This window comes from Lynx rufus, unplaced genomic scaffold (genome assembly GCF_022079265.1).
Source record: "Lynx rufus isolate CCGP_SWC_20201006 ecotype Redwood Valley unplaced genomic scaffold, mLynRuf1.p SCAF_3, whole genome shotgun sequence".
Taxonomy (NCBI): domain Eukaryota; kingdom Metazoa; phylum Chordata; class Mammalia; order Carnivora; family Felidae; genus Lynx; species Lynx rufus.
The window spans coordinates 119,408,521-119,433,433 of NW_025814845.1; the positions used below are offsets into that span (position 1 = coordinate 119,408,521).

Here is a 24,913-nt window from a genome sequence, read left to right on the forward strand (position 1 = left end):
TACAGATCCCAGGGTGCCTCTCGGACTCCCGCTCCCTCCCTCTCTCGCTCCCTCCCTCCCTCCGTCCGCTCCCTCCGCCCCCGGCCCTTGTTGTTTTGGCTGGAAGCGCTCGGCGGAGTTTCAGAGAAAGTCTGGGCTGTAACTGGAGCCGGCCCGAACGTGGGAAGGGGAGGAGGAAAGGAAGAGGGAACGGGGAGGCCGGGAGAGGGAGGGATCGGGACCGGGGGACGGGCCGTTCTGAACCTGCCGCGCGCCCCGCGGTGGGGGAGGCGGCGCGGGAGGAGCGTGAGGGGACGGGACAGTGGGGTCCGTCCCCGGAGCCGAGCAGCCGAGTACCTCGTTCCTCCGCCGCTCCCCGCCCTCTCCGGCGGTGGCGAGAACGGACCCACCCTCCGGCGGGACCTGCGCCCTGCCCTGCGCCCGCCGCCCAGCGACGCCCCGCGCTTCGCCGCCACCCGGGCGGCTCCTCGCGTGGCCCAGGACCTGCCCTGCGCCCGCACGAAACCCTCGCGGCTTCCCTGTTTTCCTCTGTGCGCCCCCCGCGCCGCGGGGAAGTGACCCACCCTCTCCAGAGGAGCGGGAAAGAGAGGATCTCGCCAGGCGCATCGAAGCCGAGACGGGCGAGCCAGAGTGGGCGCCACGCGGGGGCATTGTGTGTGTGTGTGTGTGTGTGTGTGTGTGTGTGTATGTGCGCGCGTGCAACGTAGTGTCTGTTTCGGAAAGAGCTCTGGGGAGGTCCTGTTCCTAGGGGGCGGAGCGCAGGGGACCGAGGCTCAGCTCTGTGTCGGGGCACAGTGCCGCTGAGCCTGAGCGCTGCTGAGGCGGCCGGCGGGACGGCGCGCGTGGCGGCTAGGCGGGCGCACTGAAAGGAGGCCGGGACGCCCTCGGCTCGGCGGCGACCCCTGCCCGGAGGTGCCGGCCTTGGCGGCTCTACCCGCTTCTGTTCACATCTGCGGACCCGCGCGGGAGACACTCGGACACTCAGAGCCAGCGCGCGGCGGAGTGTCCTGTCTGCCCCGGCTGCGCCTCGGAAGAGCGAGGTCCTCGCCACCGCGCCGGCGGCAGGCGTCGGCTTTGTCGGGAGCGCGCCCGCCCGCCCCTCAGCTGCCCGGCCGGGAGCCGGAGAGGTGCGCACCATGAGCGGCGGCGAAGTGGTCTGCTCGGGATGGCTCCGCAAGTCCCCCCCGGAGAAGAAGTTGAAACGTTATGTAAGTAGAGCTTCGGCCGCCGCTCGGTGGGCCTCCGCGCCCGCACCCCTGCCCTGGTCGCACGCGGAACTGGTTCTTCAGCTTAGTCCCCCATCTCTTTCCCCTCGGCCCCTTCCTCCGCAGGCTCGTGACCGAGGCTGTACACTCACGCCCTGGCTCCCTCCACTTTGCCGGCTAACTTTCTTCCTCCAGATTCCAGATGGCCTGCTTTGCGGGCCTCATCGGCCCGTGGGAGGCCCCGGGATTTCCACCTAATGCCTGCTGCGTGTTTTTATTATTCCTTGTAGCAGAGGTTAAGGGGAAGAGCATTCTCCTTTCTTTATATCTGCATTTAATCACAATGGGGCTGCTGTATCCTGAATTTCCCGCAATCGGAAAACCGCTGAGGTTTTAGAGCTCAGCAGCCCTCTGGTGCGCTCTCAGTCATACCCCTCGAGGTGCATTGCGTGCGGGAGGCTTGTGGACCTGAAAAGTTGGTGTTAGAAACCAGCATCTCCGATCCGTGCAAAAGAGAAAGAAAAGTTACTACGCGCCCTGCCGTTTGCTTAGCAAGGGTTCGCATTTTCGCGGTTTTGAATCCTGGGGACCGTGGAGTTTGGCCGGAGAATCTTGGCAGTTTGCTGCGAGAGGAGGGCACTGGGGGGAGCCTGGCGGCTGGTGTTGGGCGCGTTGGACGCGCTGTCAAGCCTCGCAGGAGGGGGGACAGCTGCGGCCAGTAGGATTTCTGTGTGTTGCGGTCCTTTTCCAGGCCACCAGGGTTACATAAATGGCATTTGTGTAATTGATACAAGATACTGATTGTGTGTTAAGCTATTTTAGCTGTTAAAAATATTCCTTGAAAGAACCAACCTTACTTTGGTGGAAATCTGTGTCCTCTTCAGGGGTCTGGAATCTTATCCCCTTCTCACCCATTGGTTCTTTTGTTGCTGCCCTTTGTAAAGGAAAGAAATGACACGTTCGTCCTGGCGTACGGAGCCAATGTTTTTCTAGTACAGTGTGTTTTCAAAAGCAAAACTTATGCCCCCTTAAATATAAATTCATTGTCAGTGACCAGCACTTCGAATGGAACTTGAATCTTGTTGAAGGATTTTTACACCTGATATTAGAGCCCAAATTAATCCTATTAGTCACTGCTTGGATGGTGGAGTGAAGTGCAATAATTAACTTCAGGGACTCGCTGGAGTTTCTGGTTCACTTTCTGCCAGCCTTTGTTATAGACAAGTAATTCTCATTTAAGGACTTGATGCCACACATCCGAAGAAAGTTCTCCAGAAATCTTGAACCCTTCCAAATCTTGTCTCCTTGTACTTACCACAGTTTGCCTGAATATTCTGGTGAAGATGCTAACTGTATTGCAAAATTTGGGGGTGGGGGGTAAGTGTTTTTTTTCAGCTCTTGGTTCTAAAGAGAAGGTTGTGTATGTGTGAGAAGAGGGAGTAGGGAGAGAGGTGTGTTTGAGAGGCATAGGTTAGGCAACATATAGACCTAAGTAGTTTCTAGGAGGAAGCTTAAGGACAGTACCTTTGCCTAAAAAGTAGTGATTATAGAGACTTAAGGCATTCTTTCACACGGTTGGTTTATGGCTCTCTCAAAAGATGCCTAGCACTGGACTAGGCACCAAAAGGTTAGAAAATACAGTAGAGAAGAAGCCCTGCCTTTTGCCCTGCCTTTTGGGCTTGCAATTTAATGTAAAATGACCTAGGACGAAAATCAGCCTAAAAGATTGTCTTAACAAGGACAAAGAAAATGAAAAGTCCAACTTTAAAAAATGTATATTATTTTATTTGATCATTACACCGGTTTTATGAGGTAGGTGTTATCTCAGTTTTATAGATGAGAAAAGTTTCTGTATCCAGAATATGCCATGGATAGGATTTGAACCCAGATCTGCCTGACTGGGCTATATAAAAGGTTAATGACTCATCTAGTTCATTTCAAGTGGAGTGCAGACTAAATCATCTCTAAAGCTCCTTTCTGATTATAGCTTTCTAGGAGTCTATGAATATTAGTTGAGAATGCAAGGAAGAGGCGAGCTGGGGATCAGATGTGCAATGCTAAAGAAACATAAGACCCTTCAGGCAGTTTTCTGAGTCTTCCGGAAATGAGACAAGAATATGTGAAAAAGTGAGCCCACAACATAAAGTGGTTTCAGATTGTGTGCCCAAGCTGATTGTTATTTATTTTTTTAAATAGATGTTTTGAGGAACAAGCTCAGTGTAGTCTGAAACCGTGGGAATACTTTAGAGACATAGCAGGATCCCTAAGTTGTGTTTTCAACAGGGGGAAGAATATGCTTTACAGCTGGGGGGAGGTGGGGTTTTTCTTGCTTGGCTGAGTGTTTTCTTTATACATGGCTATGGCCCAGGAAGACAGCGTGCAGGGTGCTACCAGAATTTAAGAGGTCCCTGAGGATGACCAGAATATTATAAGTTAAAGTGAGGTCGGTCTTAATATTTTAGCTGTCAGTTTGGTTGCCCAGAAGATTTTGACATTTCCAGATTTTTGATCTTTTGGCTTTGGTATTCAGTTCGGATTGTTTTTGCTAAACTAGCTTTGACCCTCAAAGACATTCATATGTATATGCATTTCCTATGCTTGTTTTCTTTTCATGTAAAATCTTTATGAAAATAAAGGGTAAAAGGAAACATTGTTGACCATCCAGTACGCAAAATGTTGCTTGATAATGGTTTTTAATGAATGAATTTGCTGTGAAAAGATACCTTGGATGAGTGGTACTGTAATTGTTAAACAAGACATCAGGGAGTTTGAGCATTGATTCTGTTGGGGAACTTTTGGCCCACGGAATTTTGACAGTTGTCTTGCTGTTTACAGTTTTTATAGGGTATTCAAACATTGATTTAGATGATCCTTAAGGGCTTTTATGTGGCAAAAATTGTTTTAGTTTTATCATTAAAGTCATCTCATGTTATGGCCCCGTTGCATTCCCTATACAACTCCATTTTATGTTTACTGTTTCGTAGTCAACTACACAGCATTGTTGTCTTTGCACACTAGTGTGTTCATCTGATATGAAGGCTTTTCTTGAATTTCCTAAAGAGAGTAAAAGCGACGTAAAAGAGGAATACTGGAGTAGTGAGTAGTTCCTCTAGCCTTTTCATCTCGTTTTACTTTTTTCTGTATTTATTTGCAAAAGAGTAAGAACCTTTGTATGTGTTTCATTTCATCCTCTGTGAATTTTTTGAAGTCTACTTAAAGCGGAGGTGAAAGTGTTCATGCTTTCTTGCAATTTTGCTACTACCGTGTTTTGGTTTTTGTCCTGTGTTGTATATTAAACAGCTGCTTTTTTACTTTAAGGACCTGAATGGAATCATTTACAGATCACCGTTACTAGGGTTACAGAGAACAAGTAAACTCTTGGTAGTATGCACTAAACAGTGATGCTCAGATTTTTTAAAAGAGATCTTTAAAGACAAATCGGATGGTTGAAATAATGGTAGGATTTTCATCAGGACTTGAAATTTCAGCTGAGAGAAAATGTAAGTCTGAAAACAAAGGATTAATTCAAGCCAGCTGGCTATCACCATATCTCTGTAGGGGGAGCTTCCCTATGGCCTGCCTCAAGTCTGGACACTGAGTTTGCACTCCTCCATGGCCCAGCTGTCAGCATTGGGCAGGTATGCAATCTCAGCAGGAGAACCTACTTCTGAGGCTAGACCAAGGTGGCCTATTAGCTGCCAGCCAGCCTGGGAGTAAGACCTTGGCCAGTTCTTGGGTGTGTAATCTGTACCCAGCTTGGGCTCCACTCTTCCACTGTCACTTAATAGGATGGTTCTTGTCTAGAACATGCCCCTGGTTTTGGAAATGGGCCTAGAAACAGAAATAGCCTTTTCCTCCGGGTGGGCATCTGACATGTTAGTTACATGGAGGAGAGGGGCACAGACAGGCAGGCTGTCCTATTTAAGGACAGCCCAGGATCTGTGCTAAGCATTGTCTCTGCTCAATATTGTTGCTACAGCAAATGGGACTGTGATGTCTGAAAGCTCTTCTTGCACTTTTTTTTTTCTTTTTCTTTTCTTTTTTTTTTTTTTTTTTTGCAATTACCAGTAACAATCAGGGGATTCTGAAGCTTTTGCTTGTAGTGACTGAAGGAACATAATTATTCTGTTGAAGGAATTTTTTTTCTGGAAAACTTCACTTGAGTAAACATTACACTCAAATTCTTAATGTTTTCTTTTTACTTTTTCTAGTGTGGCAGGAACACTGTTTCTATTAACAAAGATCATCAACTACCAATTACATTAAGCCTTTATGATAGGTAATAATAGTTCATTCTTTGATTGTGCCTGGACTTAATGATGAGTACAAAATTCTCCATGTAAAACTTGCTGGATTCCTAAGTCTGATTGTTGTCTTTTGGGATTCAAAATAACCATTAGGAAGTTCTATCAGTTTGGAGGGTGGTTTTAGAGTTCTGTGTTAAAAATTGGTTTTTAAATTTTTTGAAAAGATCATCTTTGGACAAAATACAGTAATACGACAAGAGTTACACTTGGATAATCTGGTTGCCAGCTGACTTGGTTATTTCTGTGTGTTTTGTCATTGAGTCTGCTTTAAAAATAAGAAAGATATAAAATGACAAAGCACTTTTTATGACTAAATAAAATTCCATATTTTGTAGTCAACATAAATAATAGGTCTTGATAATTTGCAGATTGAGGAAGTTTAAGAGGTGATAGATTCAGAACAATAAGTGTCATTACTCCTAATTTTCTTACAGAAGCTAACACAGGAGAAAGGACAATACAGCAGGTGGACTACTGCTTTATTTTTTTATGAGTTTGGGGTAAATTGTGCTGCTGTGGAAGGAACTCTGGACTGAGTGTCAGGACCCAGGATTCGACTTGACTTTGCCATTATCCACCTGATACCTTGACCATTCTGACCCTCAGTTTCCTCATCTGTAAAATGGAGAAATGTTGTAAAAATTTAGATTTTAAACTCTTGCGGCTTAACATTCCTTAGATATTTGCTTGGAAATGAGAGGCAGAGTGGGGAGCTTCTCAGTAGGCCTCTGTTTTTGGGAAATAAATTTTAATTTCTTGTTCACCTTAAATAGTTTAGTGGATTTATTAGGAACTGCTTAAGCAGAGTTCTTTAGGGACCCTCCAGCATTTGCTTTAACAGAGCACAGGCTCACTGAACACAGGCCTGCTGCATCCTGCTGTGTGTGGGTGCCTCAGTTGTGACTCTAGCACCCAGAGCAGTGCCTGGCTCAGAATAGAAGAGCAACAAGTACCTGTTGACTGAATAAACAGGTATTTCTGGAGCTTTTGTAATGTGTCTTGTGTGGAATACAATGGACGGAAAGGCCCACTCCCTGCCCTCAAGGAGTTTCTAATCTATTTGTGAAGACAAGCTGTAAATGCACCTACATTTAAATCATTTTCCAAGACATATGTTATAAGGCCATATATGATTACTTGCCAGATGAATGATTCAGATAATAATTGCTTAAGAGTTCAGACTGGGAGGGAATGGAAGGGGGCTGCCAGGGAAGATTTCACAGATGAATTTTTAGGCTCTGTTCTTGGAAGAACAGAGGTACTTACTGTTGGCAAAAATAGCAAATCCTAAGGGAAGCCTGGCTTTAAAGGAGGAACGAAGACTTTGTGTTGATTTTAGACCTCCTAGTTAAGGGACGGCTTTCCGAACACCTCAGTTTCAAGCATGGAGTTTGGATGTCAGCTGTAACATCTAGTTTGAGAAGTTTCTGTTTCTGCCATGACCTAATGCTTCTGATGGGATCCTGACCGCAAGTGAATTTTATGTGTCAGACAAGAAACAAACAAAACAACTCCTTTGGTCACCTGAGCTTATTCAAATTCAAGGGCTGTGTGTTATTTAAGATTTCTTTATGTCTGTTTTGAGCTAAATAATTCATTCTGGCAAGCGTTTAGTTTACAACAGAGAGGGAGCATGTTCTGGTGGGAGGGAGAATAAAAGAGCCTTTGATTCGTTTGCTCCTGAGTTCCAGCAGGAGGGCCAGCGCTGCCTTGGGCTAGTGTCTTATTTTGGACTTTGGAAGCCATCTTAGCCCAGCTGTGTGAGTGCCAGCTAGTGTTGGAGGAAAGAGAAGAACACCACTGGGTCTCATTAAACCCCCTCTGACTGTTGATGGAAGAGGTTCTCTCATTTCGCATTCCTCAAATTAACATGGTGGCTAATTTCCACCAACTTAGAGCTTCATCAGAATTTGCCATTTGAACTTTGGCTTGAAAGTCACAACGTTTCTGTGTGACTCCTTTTATCTCTGTGTGTGGATTTGAGTACAGGAAACTTATCAAGTCACAGGTCTTTTTTTTCCTCCCCTCTTTGGCTACAAGCACAAATGAAATTAGCATTCTTTTCTTCTTTAGATTACTCCTGGGGAAAAGTGGTTCTTTGTATCGTGGATTTCCACATCCATTAAATAAGTAGCCTCTTCAGTTGCCAACTAGATGGCTGGAGTCTTACTGAATAGTAGGTGGCAGTTCAGGCCTGTGGAATTACTGGGAAAAGTCACTTTAGGAACTGGGCGTTTTTGACCATTCCAGGCTTGTATGCGTGAGCACCTTAATACAAGAACAACTGGACTGGAAAAGAGAGTCTTTTATATCTTAAGCAGTTCTTTTATTCATATGTGCAAAATTCTCCTTAACTAAGGGAAGAATTCTCACTGTTAAATGCATATGAAGTAGAACCCAGCAGCTTTTGACTGTGTGATAGCCTGCTTTGTAAAAAATAGTTAACACGGTGCACCGAAATACATGTTTGGTTGTTATCTCTGTTACATTAGCTCTTGAAGCATTCTGATTACAACTTGTAGCTGCCAAGCCCTGTCCTGCAGTATTTATCTGGAACAAAAATTTTCCATGTGGTTGTTTTTAGCAGAGCTGCTATATGCAAACTGCACATGAAGATGTAAGTTGCAAAGAAATAGAGCTTCCAGAAGAGGAAATGTGAGTTATCTTAAATTTTTTCATTTAATATTCTTTCCTTTATGTGTATTTCAGAAATTTTTATTATCTTTCTAAACTGAGGGTTGTTTTTTTTTTTTTTTAATCCTGGAAAGAATGCCAGGTTCACCACGAGTTTTTCTTATGGTGGTGTTTCTTTTTCTTTCTCAGCTTTTTACTTTGAATTCATACTTGGCCTAAAAAATTCCTGTGTATTCAAAAAGAAAAAAAATATATACTAAAAGGAAAAAAAACAAATGGGTACATTGTTCCATGAATTAAAAACAGTATACGAGAGAGTCCAAACATGAGTCCAAACATTTCTTTTCAATGTAAAAATCTTAGGTCATTTTTTTTTTTAAAGGAAGAAAAACACTAAACTGTGCTTTAACTATCCTGTTCATTGTTTTTCTTTTCCCTTTTTAATTTTTCTTTGACTCATGTAGTTGAAATTTTTTTGAACATAGTTTTATATGTTCTTTAAGAATGGCACTCATGGAAAAAGAAAACCTCAAAATTCCACTTTACATTTCAAGAGAAAAGTGAGAGGAAAGCATCCATCCTGTGGTCTGAAGAGGGGAAAAATTGTCCTTTAGCGCCAAGGCTTTGTACATTACTTTCCTGTTGCTTGGTTGAGTTCAATATTTGTTGGTATTGTCCAGAGATATTTAGCTATTATACATGAAATAAGCAAGTAAATATAATATTGATCAAGAGGGTTTGCTTTTGTGAAATGAAGACTTAGGACAGTAGAAGGTTGAGAATTATGTTGTTGTTGTTTTTATTTTTGTTTTGTTTTTAGTTTATTTTTATTTATTTTTTTAGTAATCTCCAAACCCGTTGTGAGGCTCAAACTCATAACCCCGAGATCAGGAGTCGCATGCTCCACCAACTGAGCCAGCTAGGCGTGCCCCTTTATTTTTGTATTTAATACATCAATTAGCCAGTTGCCATAATATTTTATTTGCTAACTTTTTTTTAAGTGGGAGAAAGGTAAAGGCACTCTTTGTCCTGCGGTTCTCTATCTAACCTCTTGCTCTTTTCCTCTTTGTTTTCACTTCTTTCTCTCTAATATAAGCCCCGCCACCAGTATCAGAGAGTATTTGTGTTAGAATCTTTACACACACATTCTTTTATCTTTTCTCTAAAAGTGGGAAGTTATTTCTGTCCCTGTACCCTGGTAATCAAGACTGGGAATAATAATGTTCAACCCAGCATGCAGATTGTTTTTCTCTCCTGAAATGCAGTTTTTAGTTACTACTGTATTGGGAAATGTGGTCAGGCCACTTTCCGAGTAGCAGATCTCCTCCCTGAGATGACTACCTGATGAAAGAATTAAGTACCTGGTGTGCTTTCTCAACTCCAGTCCATCACACATTCCCTTTAGTGCCTTGGCCAGAGTCAGAGCAGCCAGGATGAAAGTGCTTCTGGTGGAGGGATGACCATTTGATTAGCGGGAGAGGAGTTTTAATCTTGCACTCTTGAAAGAGAAACACTCGGTAAAATGCTCCCTCCAGTGTTTTGAATTCCAATGGTGTTAGGTAGAACGTGAAGAGGAACGATAACCTCATTCAGTTAAGGAGGTATTATTTGAACCCCCTTCCCTCTGGCAAAGTTATAATTGACCCTGAAGTTGTGTAGGAGTATTAAATTTTACAAGTTCTCCCTGACAGTTTCAGGTTTAAATATTTGAAGTGTTGAGAAAAGGTAAAAGGAAATACTGAACTGGTAAGAATGCAAACTATTTGGGAAGGTAATTTGATCCTAGTGATGCTGTTACATAAAACCAAAGCCTTCTGAGTAATCTTCATTTGGTATATAGGTCATTTATCTCCAAAAAACAGGCTGCAAAATTAAACTGGTGCTGTTGAACGGTATTCCTTTTTTTCTTTTTCTTCACTTAAGTAAATAGTCGAAATAGGAAAAGAAAGCCTAATATATTTAATATATTTTTCTAGATGCTTTTCATAATGACCCACAGTATACACAGTCGGAGGTGTGTACACATGATCTGCTTACAAAGAAAATTATGCCTTCATTTATCATTTTTTAGTGTTTGTGATAGGACATTAATTTCAAGAGGACAAAGATGGCATTTGTTCTGTGTCTAAATGTACAATGTGATCCTTTGCATAATCTCTTGAGCAGCATAACCAAATAATTACAGAATTTTAAACCTAAATTTATAAATCATCTAGTTTGTTGTTTCTCAACCTTTCTAACCTATTTCTCTTTCGTGTATTGTTTGGATGTCCTTTGGCTTTTAATACAAAAGATTTGGATTTCTATGATTACCAGAGCAATAGCTATATTTCATAAATCTCCTTCTTCCCTAGTCAAGAACCCAACCTCTTCATTTTACAGGGAGTGAAAAATTAGCCTTTGGGAGACTAATTGATTTGTCCCAGGTCATACATGCTTACCAACTGTTAAGGCAGAGCCAGATCTCTCACCTCTTGGGTCACATCCTTCAGTCACTGAGGGAATACCCACTATGAACAAGGTACTCTGAAGAATTCAGAGGTGGACCAAGAAGGCACTGTCTTCATTTTTTGGGAGTTTATATGCTACATAGGATGCACTCAGTATTGCTAATTATATTATGATCAGTGATGTTTGAGGCAAGACTCCAGAAGAATCTAGCAGAAGGAGGTAAACTCAGGGGCACTTGAAGGCTTAATGAAGGTGGTAAGAGATTTCTTACCACGACCTTAAATGGCGGATTCCATTTTCAAAGATGGAGCTGGAGTGAGACTCTTTTTATTGCTCCTTTTCTAGCCAGACTCTTGAGTAGGTTTTGTATGGTTGACTGCCCCTTCTTCCTCACCTGCCACTCATTTCGTAATGGAATAGAGCCTGGGTCCTTTTCCACTGCTCTTACCTAAACAGTTCCCGCTGAGATCCCCAGTGACTCCTGGTTGCCAAATCTAGCAGAACTAGACTTGAACTTTTTAGCTCTTGCTTTTCGTGGACCTTCTGACTACATTGTTGAAGAGATGACCAGTCCCTCTTTCCAAAATCTGTTCTTTCCCATGCCATCCTGATACCAGGCTTGGGTTTCCTTATATGTGCGTGTTCTTCAGTATTCTAGTGCTAGCCCTGGGTGGCCCATTCTCCCCTCACATGCTGTTAGTGGTTTGTCATCCAATGTGTGTTTGTGAACCCCTATGAAAATTTGATAAAAGCTCTCAGCTCTCAGTTTCTGCAGAATTCTTACAAACTTACACACAAACATTATCATAGCCTTGAACATTTTCTAACCTTTAAAACCCATCTCTGGATCTTAAATGGCCCTGAATTATATGTGTGGATGCTTTGTAGGCATTATCTCAATCCGTTTCTCACTCCGCATCTGTGGATCTAACTGCTTAGGTTGAGGACTGCTTAGATCTCCCACAGCAACTGAGACTCAGCATGTCCATGCCAGGTCTTATCATCCTGTCATTAAACCTGGTCCTCTTGTTGTTCCCTCAGTCAGTCACTCCACCAACCCTTGTCTATTGGCTTAAGCCAGAGGTGTTCTGTGTTGTCCTTCCGTCATTTTCCACACCCAGTGACAAATCCTATCAGTTTTACCTCCCAGATCTCTCTTTTTTTAATGTTTGTTTATTTTGAGAGAGAGAGAGAGAGACAGAGAGAGAGACAGGCGTGTGAGTGGGGAAGGGGCAGAGAAGGAGGGAGAGAGAGAGAATGCCAAGCAGGTTCTGTGCTGTCAGCACAGAGACCAACATGGGACTCGATCCCACGATCCATAAGATCATGACCTGAGCCAAGATCAAGAGTTAGATGCCCAACCTACTGAGCCGCTTAGGTGCCTCCACCTCTCAAATATCTCTTGAGTTAATTGACCTCTGCTACCTAAGGTGCCTTTTGCCTTCTCAATTGCTGCAGTAACCAGTGGCCTCTACCTTTCCATTCTTTCACTTCTCCTCCAAACTGGCTCCATTGAGGCAGCCAGAATGGCCTTCTGAAACACCAATCTGAGAATGCTGTTCCCCAGTTTGAAGATGCTCTGCTGTGTCCCTTTGCCCTTAGAAGTGCCCAAACCTTTTCTCTCAGCTTGCAAGGCCCGTTGTGATGAGGGGCCTGCGTGTGCCCCCCGTAGTATTTGTTGCTGCCTTCTCACTCTTGCCCTTTGCTTCAGCTGTACCGAACTTCTGCGTCCCAGGCCGTGGGACCTGTCTGTGTGGCCTTTGCTCATGCTCTTCTCCGGAAATTCTTGGTCCTCGCCTGTCTGCTTTCACACCAGGCTAAGTTCTGCTTGTTCTCTGCCCCCGAAGCCTCCTCTGAACTTCCACCACCACCGTTCCTCTCACACATAGAGCTGGTGGGCTGTGAGTATCTGCTTTATCCTCCTTTGATGCTCTGCTGTTTCCATGGCATGGTGCTTGTGACACCTGATCATACATGCTTGTTTTAATTGTTTACTGCCCTTCAGATGGTGGGACCATATGGTGACTTTTATGAACCCCAGGTAATTTTGCTTTCATGGGCCCCAGTTCCTCTACAAAAAAAAAAAAAAAAAAGAAAGGAATAAAAATTGTACTTTGTATCTGTGTCACTATAAAGATGGATATGTTCCAAGCTGGTATTGTTATTATATTCATTTTTTATTCTGATTTTAAAAGAAATTAATATAAAAACACTTTTTCTGGGCTTCTAAAAAGTTTCATGGGCCCTAGCTCTGTGCCTCCTGTGCCTGATGGGTATGTTGGCTCTGTTACATGGGCATAAATACCTTGGGCCTACTCAGTTATTTTATTGTGTGTCCCTTTTCATAATGGCTTGGATAGCTTATTAAAACAATATTAAGATTTTGTGTTTTAGCCCCTGGTAATAGAAAAATTTATGGAAAAATAGGGTGATATACTCAAAAGGCATATATTTTATATTTATATTTAAAAGCAGAAATTGTAAGGTTTCTTATGATGTCAAAAATATGTTATATGAGCTATTTTACTAATATGAACTTTTCTTCATGCTGTTTCTGCATGGAACAGTGGTTTTTAGTGGGAGTGGGGAGGCGATTTTGCCTCAAGAGGGGACATTTGAGAATGTCTGGAGACATTTTTAGTTGTCACAACTGGGGGTACTACTGGCCACTAGTGAGTAGAGACAGGGATGCTATTAAACATTCTGCATTGCACAGGACAACCCCAATAATAAAGAATTATCTAGCCCAAAATATCAGTAGTGCTGAAGTTGAGAAACCCTATGTAGACGAATTCTTCATAAAACCTAGTTTCTACATGTGTTTTATTTAGTTTATTTTCCTATGTCCATTAAAAGCTATACAGTTGACTCCTGAACAGCATGCCTTTGAACCAAGTGGGTCCACTTAGACATGGAATTTTTTCAGTGACTGTATTGGAAGATTTTTGGAGATGTGCAACAATTTGAAAAACACAAAAACCACGTGGCCTAGAATACCAAAAAAAAAGAAGAAAAAGGTACTATTGTAAGGATGCAGTATATAATACATATAACATACCAAGTATGTGTCAATCGATGGTTTTATCCGTAAGGCTTTTGGTCAACAGGAGGCTCTCAGTAAAGTTTTGGAGGAGTCAGAAGTTATATGCAAGATTTTCACTAACAACCCCCGGGTTGTTCAAGAGTCAACTGTATTTTAGGTGTAGGATTGTGTTGTAGCACTGGAGCCAAACTTTTTTTTTTTTTTTTTTTTTTTTAACCTCAGTAAGGCTGAGGAGAACAGTCACTGAGATGGCTGAGCTTGTGAACACACCAGAAGCTGCTACCCAGTAACCTTTCACCAGGGTTTATTTGATAGAATTTCTGTCAAATGGTCTGTTGTCATTTAAATCATTACCCAAATACTCTTTTTTGTCCTTGCTAATCCTAGCCAGAATACAACCAATTGTTGTCTGGGTGGGGAGGGGGATGTTGAGTCATTTATTCATGATTTTTATTACCTCTTGGCTTGAATATCCTCATTCATTGTTCATAAGCCGCCCAGCTTGTTTACTTTTTATAAATTACATGTAATCAGTCCTCTTGCAGGTCTGGCTACTGTAATTGGCAGTAGCCACAGAGCTGGGCTGACGAGTCTGCATTTGTGCTGATGTCTCACATTCAGCTTATATTCTACTCTCTGTGCTTTCTTGCCTCTTCCATCTGCTTTTTAAAAGGAAGGTGAAGGGAGAATTGCCACCATGCTCTCTCTTCTCAGATGCTCTGATGGTACTAGTTTATAGTTTAGTCGAGTCCCTGTGTCTTGGGAAGAATCAAGGGTTTGGGACCGTGATCTTCAAGCTTTTGTAGTGTGTTCAACAATCACCTGGCTAACTTTTAACGTGAGGAATCTTGAGCCCTACCCACCTTCTGATATTTAGTAAATTTAGGTAGAAGTCCAGAACACTTTTTAACTCAAGGCCCTGCTGATTCTGATGGAGGTGGTCCCTTAAATTATCCTTCGAGAAATCCTGAGTTGGGCATGGAGGGAAAAAGGGAGAAGAAAGAAAATCCAATAGAAGTAAATACGTATAAAGAGTGGGATAGGAAGGCAAGAACCAACACTCAGAAAGTAACTTTAGCCTCTCTACTGTAAGGTAAAGGAAATACGCTGCGATTCTGTGTGCGTACTGTTTTCTAGCAGTGATTTAGATCAAACTGTCCCCTAAAGAGGACATATTTAGTGGAAGACAAAAGTGAAAGGGAAATTTTAAAAAGGTTAGCATGTGAGAATACCTGAGACTCTCAAAAGACATTATTAAATCAAGGAAGGTATTATGTAACTATTGATTTAAAAAAGAATGTGCATTCCCGAATCAAGCGTTTATGAATGACTTGAAGACAAAGGAGGGAAGGTGAAGAAGGATTAGCTCTTCACCAGAAGTTCTGGTTATTCTGGTTTTTGGATCTGAAAGCATATTATTAAAGTATGGTCCAGATTTCCTAGAATAGTTCTAATTTCAAACACTCTTTCCCATTGTCTTTATTATTCATGTCTTGTTCACCCTAATTTTGGTTAGTTGAGATGTGGTCGATTTATAAAAGAGCACCAAAGCAGTTATACGTGACTAAAGAGGTTCTCTTGTTTTTCAGTGTGTGTGTGTTTGTGTGTGTGTCTCTGTGTGTGTATATGAGTGTTTAATCTAGACATTCTAATCTAGCTCTTTAAGTTTAAACTTTGATTTTAAAGTCCATTTTAGAGAAAGAGAAGACAAGACAAACAGACAAGACAGACTCTATTTAGAAAACTGGTCAAGAAGTGGACTAGGTGGGAGTGGTTATTTAATCTTAGAGGAATAAAGTAAAACCCTTACTTTATTTCCAGCTGCCTACTGAACTTAATCCATTTCGAGAAAGCTGTCTCTGTTTTTTTGGCATATGAGTTCCTTAGGATAACTTTCTGATTCCATTCAGTTACCTTACAGAAAGCTTGTGACACCCGCCCTACCCCCCACCCACAGTAAAAGGATTTTGGAGAGTTACCTACAAAATGATGGCTATCAGATTTTGTTATATCATTCTTTTTTTTTTTTTAATGTTTATTAATTTTTGACAGAGAGAGAGAGAGACAGAGCATGAATGGGGGAGGGGCAGAGAGAGAGAGAGGGAGACACAGAATCTGAAACAGGCTCCAGGCTCTGCTCTGAGCTGTCAGCACAGAGCCCAACGTGGGGCTCAAACTCACGGACAGTGAGATCATGACTGAGCCGAGGTTGGACACTCAACCGACTGAGCCACCCAGGTGCTCCTTTGTTAAGTTATTCTTTACCCTGCTCCAACCATCTCTGTGTCAGTATGCATTTTTCCATGCTAGGAACCCAGGCTGTTGTAAAGCTTTTCACCACTATGGTATCGTATTGACTGGCTTTGCTGATCTTTCCTCCCTCCCTTTTACCATCCTTCATGCTGTCTTCCTTCTCCACTTACTTGCTCAGGAATACTTCAGCCTCTTATGTACTCTGTGCATCTGCTTACAAGATCTTCTAGAATCTCCTCCACATCTGCTTTGTAAGTGTCGAGTATCATTACTGTTATTATATGAAGTGTCCACCACACCCTCTCGTTGCACTGTGAGTCCAAGTAAGTTTGGTTAGTAGATCACTTGGCTCCTGAAGTGTGAGTAGAAGGGCTGTTGCTGGATATGGTGGAGACCTAGAGCCAGCTTCTGCCACTTACGCTTGGCAACCAAGAAAGGCTAGACTCCTGGGACCTCTACTCTGTGCAAAGAATTGAAAGCAGGACTCACGACTTGCTCTCTTCATTCCAGGTGACCTTATTTCCTTGCTTTCTTGTACTTTTTAAGCCTTATACTTGGTAAACCTCTTTTGTTATGAGTCTCTTAATATTTCTAGTTATTTTTTCAGATTTTTTCCTATAATTTATTCCAATCCATATGTTCTTTACCATAGTGATAGATGCTTCAGATTTTGTATTTGCTGAAAACAAGGATGAATGCTCTTAGGGAGAACTGTAACATTAAGTAGTCATACAAGTGCAGCATAAAAAAAATAAATAGCTTATAAAGTTTCAGTGGGGTATTTTAAATTAAAATTTTCGGGTTTGGGTTTAACTTGGAAAATATATTAGAAAATCTTAGGTAAGCAGATTTGTTGCCCTTTGCATAAGTTACTAGAGGGAAGGGTTTCTTTAATAATTACATATGATTTATTATTAAAGGAAATCTACATAGATGGACTTAAAATTTATAGTATGTTGATACTTTGGTTATTTATGTTTTAAGGTATAGTTTTTAATGCTCACACATATTTAAATGTTTAATATCTCCCTACTAATTTCAGTGATTCTTAAGCAATTCATGATACTCTTTTATGGTAAGTTTCGTACATACTAAATTTTTGAGGAAATTAGTTTTTATTCCTTAGAGAAATAGTACTTGTTGAGAAACCCATGTTTTTACTAAGGTAAATTGGAGCATGAATATTGAAATATTTTTACTCTTTCAAATAAGGTTCTATTCATTCATGTATTTTTCAAATAGAATCTGTTGTGTTTCTAAACGATATATTTCCAAAGCAGAATACATTTTCATAGCTTTGAGATTTTTATTGAAAACCTTAGGGAGAAGAAAATGACTCAAGAAAGATAATGGCCAGGTTTTCTTAATGTGATGAAAGGAAAAACACTTTTATTACTCTTCCTATTCCTAATGGGAAAAAATGAGGCCCTAGGCAGTTGAACCTAGGAAATACCCTGAGTCCAAGGCCAGCTGGTTTCGGCAGACAGAGGCGTGAGCACAGGCTTCTGACCCAGTGCCATTCCCAGCCTGCCATATCCCCCTCTGTCTGTAGTAGGTTGGTGTAATTTCTCACATTCAAACACTTAGACATTGTGAGAGCATTTTAGTTGTCCCTGAGAGCAATGGCAATATGGTAAGTTCACCGCAATCTCTCTTTTTAATTTTTGTTTTTAATTGTAAAAAATACATACCATAAAAGGTACTGTCATACCCATTTTTAAGTGCACAGTTCAGTAACGGTGAGTATATTCCCACTGTTGTGCCACCCCAGTGTCTCTTGCCTCTGTCTAATCTGTGTAGCATCAGAAACATCAGAAGGGGCTTCATACCAGCACCATCTGGGGAGGTTGTACACCTCACCTATGTTTACTCCTTCACTGTAGTAGGAAGTTAATTATGTGGGATTTGCTCACCTGAGCCACACAGAAGATCCTACTTGAGTGTACATTTGGAAATCCCATGCCCCTTTCGGCCCCTGAGGAAAAATTCTTTCCTGATCCAGAGTCAGTGTTGAATTTAATCCTGAGCGTATGAGAATGAGTCACCCTGGGGAAGTATGTAATCCCATTTATACCTTCCTTCCAAACTCCCTTTAATTTTTAAACTTAAGGCACTAGATCCTGATTTCCTGCGTAAGGTCTGGTGACTGGAGGACTAATTAGGGACTGGGCAATATTGAGATTGAGATTGTTTGTTTGGAACCAGCACTTTCTGTTCTACTGAAAATGAGTCTCTATGGCCTAAGTTTTAAAATTCAGAGTATGTGTGGAATGTCTGTGTGGATGAAGAAACAAATTAAATGCTTTTTTGGGAGGCAGGAGGAAAGAAGAGTGAAAATTTTAAGGTAGTCAGATTTTGGGGGGGGGGGATTTGGGGATTTTTAGGATTTATACAAACCAAAGATGACTGACTAGTTGCTCTGTTATTTCTTTATGTACACAAAAGAAATCTTGATTTCGGGCTAAAGGGATATTGTTGGATAGGTGTATTAACTGATAAAATAACTGAGTTCTGCTTTTCATTTCAGTTACTGTTATCCATACAATGTGTAACCACTACTTGCATTTCTTTATAGAATGAAAAATATTTCACTGGGAAATTATTTTAAAAGAATACTTGTGAAGTACTTTGTAATCTTCAAGGTACTTGGAATGTGGTACTTAAAGAATATAAATCGTTAACCTTTATATTTTTATACCCACAGAGGTATATGGGAGTGGAAGTGACTTGAACCTCACGATATCCATTTTTAAAGACAGCGTACATTTGAACAAGCCACTCTCCCTAAATGCTTATTTTAAATTGGCAGTGGGTTAGCCAGCAGTCAGTAATTTCACATAGCAAGTGTTTGGCACGCCTGTTTTAACCTGTACAGGTTCACTTCACACAAAGATAGGAGAGGTGGGGTTGCATGGTGGAAGCACCACGTTAGCCTCATTAACATATTTTGAATAACTGTATTTGAACATTTGCCAGCCAAGCTGGGCTATTTGGATGCCTGCCAAATGAGCAATGGGAATTTCTGAGAGGCCTATAGAGATACGAGCCTGTAAAATGTTTACTTTTTCTTCTTGGAAGGGAAACATTTTAGAAGTTACTATTAAGGATTTTTCCCTTCCCCTTCCCACAGAACAGCTCCCCCCACCCCCAAATGTTTGTTTATTTTTGATAGAGCCCCTGCATGGAGGAGGGGCAGAGGGAGGGAGACAGAGGATCTGAAGTAGGCTCTGTGCTGACAGCAGAGAGCCTGATGCGGGGCTCGAATTCACAAACTGAGAGATCATGACCTGAGCTGAAGTCAGACACTTAACCTACTGAACCACTCAGGCGCCCTTTTTTTTTTTTTTTTTTTTTTTTTTTTTTTAATACCGCAGAAATTTGAGATCTTCTCTTCCCACCACCTTTGTGTATTGTTTTTAGAATATGTACTTTAGGATTTGTCTCAGAAATACCTTTGGTAATCTCTCTTGGATTAGATTGAGTTCCTACTCAGCCTGTTTTTGTTCTTTGCAAAATTAGTCCTAAAGCTCTTTCTGTGAGCTGAGCTGGAGAACCTCTTCTGCAGGCTTATCATGTGAACACAGATGGTTGGAACAGGACAGACAGGATAAGCTAGGGCACATGTAGAGTCAACTCCTACCCCGTGGATGCTTGGATGATTAAGATGCCAGCCTGGCTTGGCTCTATAGAGTACAGAAATGGTCTTTACAAGGTTCTGGCTTTGTGGCCTGCAACTGTGTCCAGAAATATTTTTTTGACTTTGTGTTGACACCTTCTGACTGAAACCACAACTTGGGGCTCTAAAACTAGTTAAGGGAGTAGTCAGCTAAAACCAGGGGTTCTCAGATATTGTGATGTAGCAGATTATAAAGGTAAGAAAATGAGGCAGCACATATCCTTAGTTCTATAGTTCTTATTTTGGGGGCAGGTCAGGGGAGTATCAGAGTACCAGGGAGCTTTTTCAAAAACGATTCACCTTGATTGTTTGTTCCTGTTCACTTATTGCAGTAAAGGGTGGAACGACAATGTAATGAGGGGGCATTTGAATCTACAATCTGTTGAAACCATGGGTGTTTACCACTGTGTGGTAATTTCCATAGTTTAGGCCAGTTTGCAACCTTGTGTCTCTTATTCTTTTGAATGGAAAGATGTAGCCTGGTAACACTAACTCTCACTGCTCCTATGAAAGATTTTAAAATAATATGTTTAATCTACCTTTAATAGGCTTGCCAAAAGAGGGTTTTTTTCCTACTTGGAGCTTTTTTTTTTTCTTTGTCTCGTCAAAGATGGTTCTTAAGACTGACTTTTTAAAATCACACAAATACAGTATATTGAAAACAGGAAAGAAAAATTTGATTATAGCTATTAAAAAAAAACAAACTTTAAAAAATGAGAACCTGGGGAAGAACTCTGGTACATTGTCAAGTCCTAAATTTTTAAGAAGTATTATAATGAGCGTATGTATTTATATTTTATATGCCAATCATGTATGTGTATATATATTTTATATACTTTTAAATATCTAGGCTGAAGTTACCACATTTCAGCTAGTTTTTGTTGAACTTCATTGATTTACTTGTAATTTTGTGAATAGTGTGTGTGATTTCTATATTTACAAAATCACTATCTACTCTTAACCTACTATATAAATATAACTGAGTCTTCATAGTTTTGTTTTGTTTTTTTTCTGGTTGATTCATAACAGCCCTTTTAAAAGAAAAAATTTATAGGTGAATGTAATCATGAAGCATTGTGATTGATATTAATGAGTACCTTTGATCATCACTTTAGTATTTATCTTTTTTATCATAAAATGTTAAATATTGTGTTTGTGGAGTTTCTCTCTTATGTTAGTTTATTGTGTTATGGGAATAGTTATGGAATATTACCAGTTCCATGTTTTGTACATGTTTAACATCTCTGAGGGTGGTAGATATAAAATCTGTTTCTCAAACAAGTACATGCATGAAACAATTTATTCAAGTCCTGTAACAACGCTAGTGAAACTTGAGTTCTGGCACTAGGCCCACATTTAAGCTGATAGGGTGCGTGTGCTTGTGTGCATGTGTGCGTGCGTGTGTGAAAAAGATACTAATCATTGATGGTTTCTTTAGAATGTGTTAATATTTTTAGGTCCAAATATGAGTCATTCAGTAGGTATATAAGATTTTAAAAACTGAATGAAATGTAGATACTGACTTTTGTGTCCCTTTTAATTAATTTTAGTGACTCATTAGGTGGTATTTGTGGGGATACATATAATAATTTCTTCATTGGTTTTTGCATTCTCCACATTTTAGTTACAAAGTGCTGGAATGAAATGTGAATGAAGAGGCTACCTTCAGGTATAGTGAGGTTTAGCTCATTTAACCATTGCTCTGTCTTACCCTCCTGTTAGGTGCTCCCTAGCTCCCTGGCATATTTACATATTATATAATCCAGACTGGTTTGTCCTGTTTGGTAGGTTTGTTATAAACTGCAGGGCTAAGTAAATGGGTGATAACATTTTAAATGGCATTAGAAGTTAAACAGTACTTGAGGAGTGATGTAGCAGAGGGCCCCAGCTGTCAGGTGCTCTGGGGTCTGCCTTCTTTCAGGCCATTTCCGTTTTCTTGTGGGTAACAGTAAATAAACACGAAACTGTAGTAATGCCTGGCCAGAGGACCACTCCATTTTACAGATGACATCCCACATGCATTTCTGATACTGAAAATGTCTGATTCTGAAAGTAGGTATTAACTGTGTCCATTAATTACTTGTACACATAGGCACAAACCACCAAATCGAACTGGTAGAACCATTTTCATCTGGCTTTGCCCAGTATGAAAACAGTGAAGGAGGAAGGTAACTAGATGGGTTTTGTTCCCCTCCTCCCTCCGTGTATAATGAGAGAACATTTCCACATGCTTTGTGGTGAGCATTTCTTATGGCTGCACACTACTGGGTTAAGCCAACATATGGAGCTTAACTTATCCCCAGTATATGGGGCTATTGGTTTTTTTAAAGCATCCTCTGACCTTACTTGTTTAACTTTGTGAAAGGTATTCATCTCATGCGAGTGCTCTAAACCCTCTGTAGGGCTGTGTCCCCTTGAGCAATGAGTACGTCCTTCTCATGTTCACTCATCAGGTCCCCAGCTGGAAACTGGGATCTCCTGGTGGGTGTGGAAGTCTTTCCTGGAATGCCCCTCCCCTCCATACAGGGCTGCTTTGAGGTTTGCATGGTACCTAGTGCCTCAGGGTGTTTGTTAAACTTACAGTGGCTGGTGGTGGTGACAACCCTGCCCTGCCATGCTGCACGCTCCAGTCACTCTACTCTCTCACCTGTTTCAATCTCAGGGGTTCTCTTTGAGCCAAGAGACTGGGGACCCTAACATAGAAGATCCTCAGTTTAACAGCAGCCTGCTTTTTCCTTGTGAGTCCATGCTTAGTTTGAAGTATGCTAAAAGAGGTTCTCATTTCTGTAGGTCAGGCAGGTTGCAGCCTGCTTGAGTTTTTAGTATCTCTGGTTAATAATGTTTGAGCATAGAAGAGGAAATGGCTCTTTTATGAATGTTGCATAAAACTCTGTGGCCTTGTGCAAATGATCTAACTTCACGTGAATCCTGCCTTATAGACAGAATCTGCATTTGTGTGAGTCGATTCACCACCCTGTGTGCTAGTCTGAAATAATGAGGGTTGGAATCATCCCACATTTAGCACATACACTTATTTTATTTATTTATTTTTATTTTATTTTATTATTTATAAATTTAAATCCAAGTTGGTTAACATATAGTGTAATAATGGTTTCAGGGATAGAATTCAATGATTCATCACTCACATATAACACCCGGTGCTCATCCCAACAGGTGCCCTCCTTAGTGCCCACCACCCATTTAGCCCATCCCCTCCACCCAACATCCCTCCAGCAACCCTCAGTTTGTTCTCTGTATTTAAGAGTCTTTTATGGTTTGCGTCCCTCTCTGTTTTTATCTTATTTTTCCTTCCCTTCCCCTGTGTTCATCTGTTGTGTTTCTTGAATTCCACATATGAATGAAATCATACGATATTTGTCTTTCTCTTATTTCGCTTAGCGTAATACACTCTAGTTCCAACCATGTTGTTGCAAATAACAAGATTTCATTCTTTTTGATCGCTGAGTAGTAGTCCATTGTGTGTGTGTGTGTGTGTGTGTGTGTGTGTGTGTGTGTGTGTGTGGTGTGTGTGTGTGTGTGTGTGTGTGTGTACATACACCACATCTTCTTTATTCAGCAGTCAGTGGACATTTGGGCTCTTTCCATAATTTGGCTAGCACATACATTTTCTTAAAAAAAACAACTCAGAGCTGGGAAAATTTTCAAACAGTTCACATTCTTCTGATTCTGATTTTTTTAATGTTATTTCTGCTATTTTAAATTTGCTTTTATTGTTTGAAATCAGAAATACATTTTTTATTCTAACTTTTTATTTTGGAACTGAAGATTTAAAACTTACATCCGTGGAATTATCATTGTGTCAGTGGTTAATTATCATAATTTATAATCACAAGATGGTGAGACCTTTGGAGGATAAAATGGAAAATAAAATTAGGTTCGGACAAGGAATTCTACTTGGATATTGCAAAAATAGGAAAAAAAAAGGGAATGAATAACTGGCAACACAAACCCGTTTTCCTGTAAGTTCCTTTTTCCCAATCCCTTGCCATCATGCTAAAAAAAGTTTTCTTGCAAGTTGATTTTTCTCAGAATCCTGCTGCTTACTGTTAGTAATATTTTTTTTCATGTGCCAGAGTTTTGTTTTTCATGTGATTTCTGCAGTGTGATTTCTTACTGAAAATATTTTTTTAAGTGCAGTGGCAAAAGTTCTTGATAATAAGCCAAAAGGAAAATTTAATACGGACTTCTGTACAGTTTAGTTATAGTGATTAGGGGGAATTAAATGTATTATCCAAGGTGAATGAAGTTAAATTATTATAGGAAAAATAATTCTAATTGAAGAAGAACTATGAGTGCTCATTTTCAGTTTCAGAAATTACATTTTTCAGTTTCTACCTGGTCTTTCCCTCCAAGGATGCATATTTTTAAGATTGTTCTATCAGGCTAACGCAGGGTGATGCCGCTAACTGAACCAGCTTAATGGGATGACATCATGGTTTCCTTGGGAATAATTAAGCAGGGTAAAAATTCAAGTTTTTAAGAGGGCGTGATTGGACTTCTTGAGCAGTATGATACTTTAAAATACTTCGAAGATACTCTAAAGTAACTGAATGCTTTTAAGGGGATAGCTAGTGTTCTGCATCTCTCAGTCTGATAGGAAAAAAGAAATCATGTTTTAGATACTACTATTAAAACAGCATGTGATTTTTTTCCTCCTGTTCTTTTAAGAAATGATTTCAGAAATGGTCAAGAACATCTTGTTCAGCAGCTCACTCTGACTCCTTGACTTACTGGGAGGCTCTCACTACATTTGTTTACTTTATAAATCTTACAGTGGCCTTTGACCAAAAGTAATAAAATGTTACCTGACCTGTTATATCAGTCAGGATTCTCAGTTGTAAGCAACAAAAACCCTGGCTAATTTCATGAGAAAAGGAGTTTATTAAAGACATTAAGTAGTGCACAGTGTCTCTGGAAAGCTGAGGACCTAGCTTAGAAGCACATCAGTCAGGAACTCCCTCCACTGGGGGAACACATCATCCCTGCCTCACAGGCCATGACCATAGGCCCTGCGTCTCCTACTACCACCACCGTTGACAACTAGATACTGAACACTGCCATTGCTACCTCTGGAAGCTGCATTTGCTGCCCCAACCACAGACCCAGATTTTGTGCAGTTCTTATTTCTTGAGATTTCTTGAGATTTAAAATCTGGAATGAATTTGGTAGAACCAGTGTACCTGATTGTGTACCTGCACTCTGTTGCATAGTAGCTAAGAAACCAATTATCTGGAATTTTCTGCCTTTGTAGTGTTAGGGTTAATGATTTTCCGAAGATGGGGAGGGGAGTGCAGATGCTGGACATCCTGAAAGAATCCTATAA

At 40.9% G+C, this 24,913-nt stretch overlaps 1 protein-coding gene across 2 annotated transcripts in view; it reads left to right on the top strand.

Moving 5' to 3' along the window:
* The first annotated feature begins 256 nt into the window (after positions 1–256).
* The window catches only part of GAB1 (GRB2 associated binding protein 1), a 124,146-nt gene continuing 99,489 nt past the window's right edge, over positions 257–24,913 (top strand). For both annotated transcript variants that reach the window (XM_047091750.1, XM_047091751.1), the window contains exon 1: positions 257–1,208. In XM_047091750.1, coding sequence (XP_046947706.1) covers positions 1,137–1,208 — 72 coding nt within the window. In that variant the 5' untranslated portion in view covers positions 257–1,136. The remainder of the gene's footprint in view (positions 1,209–24,913) is intronic.